We start from the raw sequence: 8,685 nt of genomic DNA, 5'->3' as shown, positions 1-8,685 counted from the left end.
AAAAGCAAGTTGCAAACAATAATTAGACAGCTCACCAAAAATACTAAATAAATGACCACGTGTTTTCAATATATTTACAAAAATGCCATTAGATTAACAAAATTTCGTTTATCTGTTAGATAAACTTGTATTTGCCCATCTAATATTCCTATAATTTTATATTTATGTAAATATATCAATCAGATCGAGTTATGGGTTATTTCATGTCAAGTCACTTTAAGATACGGGTCAAGAATTTTAAAAACTTGGTAATTGATACTCCGTATGTAGATAAAAAAAATTTATACTTGTATTAAAATTCAATAAAAAAGGAAAAATAATAATAAAAAAGGGTTTTTCTACATTATAACCCTCTAATTTTTCGTTTTCTACGATGTGCCCTTCCCTTTTGAGAAATCTACACTGTAACCTTAAAATACATTTAGTTTCTATACGGTAATCTTGTCGTTAACAAATTCCGTTAGTGGGGCCTACTCACCATTTTATAATATTTTTTTTTATCAATTTACGTGTTGAAAATAGTTCTGTAGAAGTTTTGGGGGTATATTTTGGGTCTAAAGGAACCAAATTGAGCTCAGATTTAGCAAAATAATAACACAAATGCCTCGTTTTTCATATTAAAAAATATTTCGATTTGCGTGTTCACGTATTTAATATGCAAAACAAGACATTTGTGTCATTTTTTAGTGAAATCTGAGCTTAATTTGGATCCTTTAGGACCAAAATACCCTCAAAACCTTTAACGGAACTATTTCTAACACGTAAATCGATAAAAAAAATATAACTAACGGAATTTGTTAACGGCAAGATAACGGCAAGGTTACCGTATAGAAGCTAAATGTATTTTAAGATTACAGGGTAGATTTCTCAAAAAGAGTGGGCACATTGTAGAAAACGGAAAGTTAGAGGGTTATAATGTAGAAAAACCAAAAAAAAAAAAAAAAAAAAAAAAAAAAAAAAAAAAAAAAAAAAAAAAAACTTATGAAGGTTGTTTGGCGCAAAACCCTGGTGTTCAGTTGGAAGCCGCACAACTTGAAAACTTAAACCACAGCAACAACAATGGCGAAGGGCAAAGAAGTAAGAGGAGGCAAGAACAAACCCTCAAAATTTGGCAAGAATAAACCCTCAAAATTTAGCAATAATCGTCCTAAATCTCTTGCTCCCAAAAAACCCAAAACCAAAAATCCCAAGAAAATTAAAAAACAATTGAAAGATAAACCCACAATTGAAAAGGTTGATAAACCCATAAAAAAACCTGCTGTTACTTCCCTAATTCTATCACCTTCTGAGCGTCGCAGTTTTTTTGTTGATCAATTTGAATCTGCAAATGGCACCAAACTCTCTTCCCTTGAGTTGGAATCCATTAAAGGTCATCTTTTTCCTTCAATTACTTACCTAATTTATTTTGTTCAACTGTTTAATTTTCATTGAGTACAAACCCATGTCTAATTATATATGCTATTTATTTGTATGTTTGATTTGATTTTTTCGGACCAACAAAATTGAGTAAAGTTTGGATTTTATGTTTTTTCATTAATATTTATTAGCGTAGTTGCTATGATTTTCTAGACAATTTTATACAAATTCTGTGTTTTATGCCTTTATATCTTTGAGCTGAGCTCATTTCTTGTTAATGTTGTATGTATTGTAGGCAAAAACTTAGCACATTTAGTTTCAGGTGATAATAATTAATCAGGATGTTTCTAGGCCAGCAGATATGCTACTTTATCAGAATCAGGTGTTGTCAAAATTATGGGTTTCATCTTTTGTGAGTGGTGATGGGTAGTACAGAGTAGTCTAATGTTGTCAAAATGTTTAGGCTAAGAAGATGCAGCTTTCGACTATGAGTTGATATGGAGTATTATAGAACAGTAAGACTTCGATACATACGTTGGAGGTGAAATACATAAAAGAAAATAAGTGAAAAAGCTCGGTATAACATGACTTTCTTCACTTTAGGCGGATGATCCATCTGTGGGTAGTAGGTGCTAGGCTTTTGTTGAAAACTTACAGGCTTCGTTTAAAAGGGTGGATATGAGAGTGTATATATTTAAAAATGTGTAAGGGAAGTCCTAAACCATTTTGGGACTATGGTATTGTTGTTGTTGTTGTCGTCGTAGTTGTTGTTGTTGTTGTAAGGGAAGTCCTATGCTGATGGCCATAGTAATGCTAGTTCACTCCAAAGTCCAAACTATCTCTATTTCTTTATAAATTTTCGTTACTATCTTTTACTACTTGGGGAGTTATTAGGTGGGTATAGAAATTCAAGAAAAACACATGTTTGAAGATGAAGTTGCATTACTATGGTTATTAACATGATTTTTAATTCATTCCCATTATCATCATTTATTACCACTTACAAAAAAGGTTGTTAGTGTATGTTCCTACTTATTTTCTTTACTAGCCAATCTATGTTGTACATGTATTTCAGCATTTGATCGTAAAAAGGATATGGATAGTTTGGTATTATTGTCGTTAAACAAATATGCAGATATAGACTATCTTGATGCATTACAGTCGCATACTTTTAACAAACAAATCTGAAATCTGGCACTTTGGTAGAATTCAAAGTAATTCGACTTTTTCTACAAAAAATAATTTCCCTCCCTTCTTTGAGTAGTGCTACTTTTACTTTTTGCTCATTTTGTCCTTTCAATTATTAAAATACCTTTCGTTCATACAAAAAAGCGTTCAGTCTCAATAATATTCAAGGTGATTATTTACAAGGATCAGCTTAGGAAATTAGAAACTATAGGGTATGTGTGTATGAATAGAACTTCTGATTTGTGTGCTCATTTTGTTTACCACATTATGCACTTGGTGTGCAAAGAAAATGATATTTCATATTAACTTGCTATATTGGGTCCATGTTTAGCAGATACGTACTTTCCAAAGCCGTTGGAGAGAATTAGTCAAGATGCTGGCAACTTGGGGGAGCATATTAAAGGTGTATTTGGATCATCATGGAAAGAAGTGCTTTGTGAACCACAACTTGTTGAGGGAAAAGTTGATCCTGGGAACCCCGCTGTCTTGGTTATTAGTGCTTCTGCCATAAAATCGTTGGAAATGCTGAGGTTTGAGTTTGACCTTTGTATCACTTTGATTTTAGGAACATCATTTTTTACTTGCAGCAACCCTATAAGACTTCATCGATATGAATTGCAGCTGCAACCTAGATTAAGGTTAAAAAAGGCTAATGGGTTGTCTTGTGCATAGTTTTGTCATCAAAAATATTTATTGTGCAAACTCCATACACAGGGGCTTGCGGATATTGACTAAAGAATGCCAAGCTGTGAAGTTATTCTCGAAGCATTTGAAAATTGATGAGCAGGTTAAATTTTGTACCTTACCTTTCTATGCAATTAAAATGGCACAATTAGATGGCTGAAAAGATGCTTGGCAACTCTGTATATTTGTCTAAGTTATATTGTCTTCATGAGTAAAGTGCTATCTGCACTGCCTGCACATTTGGAAACCTCTTTAGTCCACATTGGATATTAATCCATAAGACTACACATCCTTTCCCCCTAGTGCAATAACGTGTGGGCTTCTTTAGAGGCATTGGGGGTGATGTTGGTGTTAAATGCTGACTTATTAACAAAGAAGCCTTTTTTAACGCTGCTTTCTGCCAGGCCATTTATATGGTGTTCTGTTCCTAGATGCTTAGAAGTTTATTGCATCAACTTTTCACCTTCATGCATACAAACACTGTCTTGCCCGGAACTAGAATTGTAAATGACAATATACATACATACATACATATATATATATATATATATATATATATATATATATATATATATATATATATATATATATAATGATATGATATGATATGACCAAAAACCATCAGTGTTGATATGGATCTAGGCAACTCTTTGATAAAATGCTCCGAAAATGAAGATTCTTGGCAGAAAGATTCAATCTAAGATGGTGCTGATACTAATTATGCACAATGTTTCATGCATAGGCCAAATGAACGTTTTTAGATAATTTCAAGATAAGATGGTGCTGATACTAATAATGCACAATGTTTCATGCATAGACCAAATGAAGGTTTTTAGTTAATTCTTCAAATTTTATGTTTTGCAATGCATAGCAATATGACGTCTTTATAAAAGCTTAGGACATAGGTATTTTAATGTACGTAAACCAACCTTGTAGCCCCAAGGATAATAACATATTATTAACACCTAAACAAACCTTACACATACAAACACTGTTTAAAATAACAAGCCTATTCTTGGCCATTCTAATGAAATCAGCGCACAATCTGACAATTTTACAATCTTACTTGATAAAGCATTGAAACTCTCTGGATGGACCCTTTTATCAGCTAAGTAAACGAAATAGAGCTTTTTGAAATATATTAATAAGGATATGCAATAAAAATGCAAAATCTTTGCTCTTTATCATTAAAATGAAACAAAGTAAGACTAAGCCAAATCCTAATCTGTTGAACATGACAGCAATAGGCACTTAAACTGTTTTCTGATCTTCTGCATTTGCATCACATTGTTAGTCAGATAGATTAAAACTGACATTTTTTTTTTCTCGTCATAAGATTATGCGATGCATTTTGGTAATCATAAAATCAGAAAATATCATATTAATGTGAACTGAATATTTTGAGTCCTATTGTCTTGAGCATGTTTTACCTCAGTCAGTATTTATGCCTATAATTTTGTGCTTGCCTTGTATATCAGACAATTCCCCGATGTCTTCCTTTAAATCGCATATCATATTTCTCTTTTAGTGAGCTAGTGTATTAAAAGTTGCTAGTGTATTGTCTTGAGCATGTTTTTACCTCAGTCAGTATTTATGCCTATAATTTTGTGCTTGCCTTGTATATCAGACAATTCCCCGATGTCTTCCTTTAAATTGCATCCCATATTTCTCTTTTAGTGAGCTAGTGTATTAAAAGTTGCTCAGGAAGACAGTTTCTGATATTTGCAGGTAACTCTATTAAAGAATCGTGTGAATATCGCCAGTGGTACACCAAGCAGGTAACAATGTACATTATTAAATTGGCTATTCTTTGTGTAGAAAATATGTTTGTGTTTTGACTTGCTGGTCTTAGATATTAGTTAAACTTTTTTTTGTGGGTCAGTAGATAACTGCTTGGTGGATTATGTCTGACTTTCCTGCACTAGCAAAAGGGTATATGTGGCCTAATTAAGTCATGACTCTTGATGTTCTCTACTTTTGTGACTCTAGTTTGTTGTTCCTGTTTCCTTTTTTTCCCTTTCTAGATTTTATATTGGTAGAGACTAGACTGGAGTACTTCTATTGGTAGTAAATGAGGAACTCTAGTGATATATTCATGCATTGTCCAAATAGCAGCCATAGAAATGATGCTTGGTATGCAGAACAATCTGTAAGGACTTAGATCGCTCATGTTAGGCCTTCAAGTATGTTTTTCTTGTTTGTGTACTGTTCATTTCAAGCTCTTCATTTAAAGCATCCTTTGGCTTTCTAGATGAGATTATGAGCAATTCATTAGCTTGAAAGCATTTAGACTTATTGTTTACAACTCTTGCTGGTCTTTATGCTTTGTCATCCCAGTGATGTTGAGGGTTTGTTGCTTGTGTATCTTGTGTTCTTTTGTAAATGTGTAGCGCTGGCTTCGTAGTTCTGGCAGTATTTGCTGCATCAGGATTTAAATTGTTTCTATGAAATGTGGTGCTCAATTGAGCTCTTTCCAATTGAATTTTTAATTTCTTTTATTTTATTGCTAGCAGCATAGCTGTATGCAATCTGCTGTTCAGGGAAACACGTAGTTTCAGGCAGTGAGATAAAGATAATGTGTATGACCAACTATGAAAATGCGTGGAGTACTATCAATATTTGGAAAATGCCATTTGAATTTGGAGATTGCATTAAATTTTTTTTGTTGCTTTGCTACCCTGCTATGATCTGTTTAGGTGTATGAAGTTGGGGTAGAGGGGAATTGATGGAACTTATATATGGAACATGGAAAGATGATATGGAGTGAAATGAGCTACATGTCAAAGATCCATCCTGGTAAATTTACCCTGATAGCATGAAGAAGTAAATTTTGTCTATGATTTTGAATAAACATTAAAATCCAACTCAGTAAATAATAATTTCCTAATTGCCTTGTTTATGATATATAGATGGTCATTTAATTAAATGCTTTTGTATTTTTTGGGGTGTTTAGACTTTATAGCTTGGAGTATAGAAATTATTGAAACTAAATTTGTTCAAGTATTTGTTTGATTAGCGGAGTATATAAGAAAAAGGATGCTTCTTTCAGTTCTGCACTCATTTTCTATCAAAAAAGTTTCTTGTCTGCATGAAATTCTCAAAGGATTGCCAAATTGCCACTGAGTTAGATTTCTTATTAACCAGAGGAAAGCCCATAAAATTGGTTTTAGGAGTTTGTTTAACTCACTATAGTGGAATATGCCTTTCTGTCATGAACAAGGATTTTCTTTGACTAGAAAATTATATAAGTAAACAGTATGATCCTTGTAAAGCCCTTGCTGTGTAATTGATAAATATGGGCCTTTTTGCCCTATCCTATCATTAGGTTGAGTAGTTTCTCTATGGATGTGCTCGACAATAAACTCTTGGAATCTCTCCAACAGCCCTCTGACATCTCCAATGACAATGTTAAGCTCCTTAAGATTATTAATCACCACTGAACTATGACTTCTGTAGGTATTCTCTGAAATCTTTGATGAAGTGTCAACCATAGACCATTTCTGAGACTGTCATTAGCGGTTTTTGATTCTCAAATGGGATTTTTATTGTTATTTTCTGTTTTGTTTCCTTTGTGCTTATGCAATTTCAGGCTTCAAGGGTTTATAAGGGTGTCCAGATCTGTTTTGTTTTTTTGTACAATATTAGTGTCTTGTACAGGAGAGTATGAAAAAAATGTAAAGAATGTCTTGTATAGGAGAGTATAAATAAAATGTAAAGAATGTGGTATGAGTGGTAATGTTCACTAGAGGCTATTAACTTTAGTTTGTAATGCCTTACTCATTTTTTCCAGTTTGTCTAATAAGACTTTTTTTTGTTTCATTTTCAGGATAAAGAAATTGTGTGAAATGGAGGCCTTAGGGTTATCACGACTGGAAGTAGTCGTTCTTGATATGCATACTGATGTTAAAGGCTTTTCATTGCTTACCCTCCAACAAGTCAGGTTAGCTAGGCCTTTAAAAAAAATGTTTTCATGTTTTTGGTTGCTGTCCATCTCTCAAGTTGGGAAGTCAGCGTATATATTGGTTTTGGCCTTTATCACCCCTCTTAAATCACAGGTTCAAGGACCCTTCGGAGTAGCATAACGTAAACTTTAAAACATGCAGCACTAGATAGACACAATTGTAGGAATAGGATGGATGGATGGATAGATTCTTGGATCCCATAAATCTACCTTTTCGTCTGGAGTAGAATTGTAGAACCGTAATGAGTTGAGCAAATCAATTTTATTTTCATTGATCTCATTTATTTATATGCATTCTGATAGATATCTGCATCTTCTAATAGGGATGAATTCTGGGATTTATATAAGAGCTATTTCCACCAGCGACTTCTTCAAGGCAGTCTACGTGTTTGCTTGTATGGTCCAATACCAGTCGAAGTTGGTCAGAGTGTGAAAAAGTCTGAAGATGAATAAGCCAGCCATTTTTGATTTGTTAGTCGAGGGCTAGATTGTTCTGTAATTGTTCATAATCTTATAGCTACAATTTTGGCGTAGTAGAGTTTTTTTTTTTCTCTGGATTTGCAGGGCCATGTAAACTGGATTTGTAACGGGAGTGCAGTGTCAGGTTTGATCTATTAGATTTTTCTTGAGGAAAAGGAAGGAAGAAATGATCCATAGTAAGACACAAAACGCAATGGTGTAGATGTAATTGATTGTAGGATTCTATATCCTGCAATTTATAAACATGATGATATAAATTCTTTACTATGTGAGGTATATTTTATGAGTACTTTTCTTTTCTTTTTCTTTTTCCTGCTTATGGAGAAAGTTATTACATAATTTGCACTCTATTATTATCAAAAAAATAAAGATGTATGACTGTGCGAGTGGTTTATTCATTTATTCATAGGTCGGCGTTATATCTGTTGATTGACTTTTTACAAGCATGGAAGAGAGGCTTGTTCCATGTTAGCTACTCGTCTTTTTTATATTCTTTCTTAGTTTTTGCAATAGAACTCCAAATTCTCATTCTGTTTGTCTTTGTATGGATCTTGATCTAGGAAAGAAAGTGTTTTGAAAGGCCAATGAATCATTAGGCTTCATTTTAATATAATCTTATGGAAGCATGGATTCCACCGTTTTCACTGCTTCTTGAATAATGATTAGGTAAACTTTACAAAGGAAATCGTAATGAAATTTGTTGAGTCCTCTTTTTACCCTCATACGGTTATCTTTTCTGTTTACTTCTCACTTGGCTCATATTGTTGGTACATATATAATCGGTAGCAAGGATGCAAGATCCGATAAGTTTAGAGTTATGGACACCTGAATCGCTTGTAAATTAAAAACAGAGCTCATCAAAGTCAGCTTTAATAGCAAACTTAAAATGTTGTACGCCTAATTTATGCATTTTAAATTTAATTTGTTACTGGTTTTGGCGAAATTATAAAATTGCTAGTTGTTGATTGGTGTCTTTTATCATTACTTTTTTTCGCTTGGATTTGTAGGTACCACGT

At 33.2% G+C, this 8,685-nt stretch overlaps 1 protein-coding gene across 1 annotated transcript; it reads left to right on the top strand.

Annotated features, from left to right (window-relative positions):
• Positions 1 to 738: 738 nt before the first annotated feature.
• Positions 739 to 8,003, top strand: LOC110730846 (protein CMSS1-like). The gene is made up of 6 exons (XM_021910674.1): positions 739 to 1,369; positions 2,879 to 3,074; positions 3,259 to 3,331; positions 4,957 to 5,006; positions 7,055 to 7,168; positions 7,513 to 8,003. The coding sequence occupies exons 1-6, from the start codon at positions 1,060 to 1,062 to the stop codon at positions 7,640 to 7,642; spliced, it is 873 nt and encodes a 290-aa protein (XP_021766366.1). The 5' UTR covers positions 739 to 1,059; the 3' UTR covers positions 7,643 to 8,003.
• The last annotated feature ends 682 nt before the right edge of the window (positions 8,004 to 8,685 follow it).

The sequence above is a fragment of the Chenopodium quinoa genome, unplaced genomic scaffold (genome assembly GCF_001683475.1).
Source record: "Chenopodium quinoa cultivar QQ74 unplaced genomic scaffold, ASM168347v1, whole genome shotgun sequence".
Taxonomy (NCBI): domain Eukaryota; kingdom Viridiplantae; phylum Streptophyta; class Magnoliopsida; order Caryophyllales; family Amaranthaceae; genus Chenopodium; species Chenopodium quinoa.
The sequence above is the reverse complement of the archived record's forward strand: the minus strand, read 5'-3'. Positions and strand labels throughout refer to the sequence as shown.

Bases quoted from the DNA above. Each gene is read 5' to 3' on its own strand.
- LOC110730846 (XM_021910674.1), top strand. From the start codon at position 1,060: ATGGCGAAGGGCAAAGAAGTAAGAGGAGGCAAGAACAAACCCTCAAAA. The intron at 3,075-3,258 runs GTTTGAGTTTGA...CTCCATACACAG, and splicing joins AAATCGTTGGAAATGCTGAG to GGGCTTGCGGATATTGACTA. The intron at 5,007-7,054 runs GTAACAATGTAC...TTTCATTTTCAG, and splicing joins GCCAGTGGTACACCAAGCAG to GATAAAGAAATTGTGTGAAA.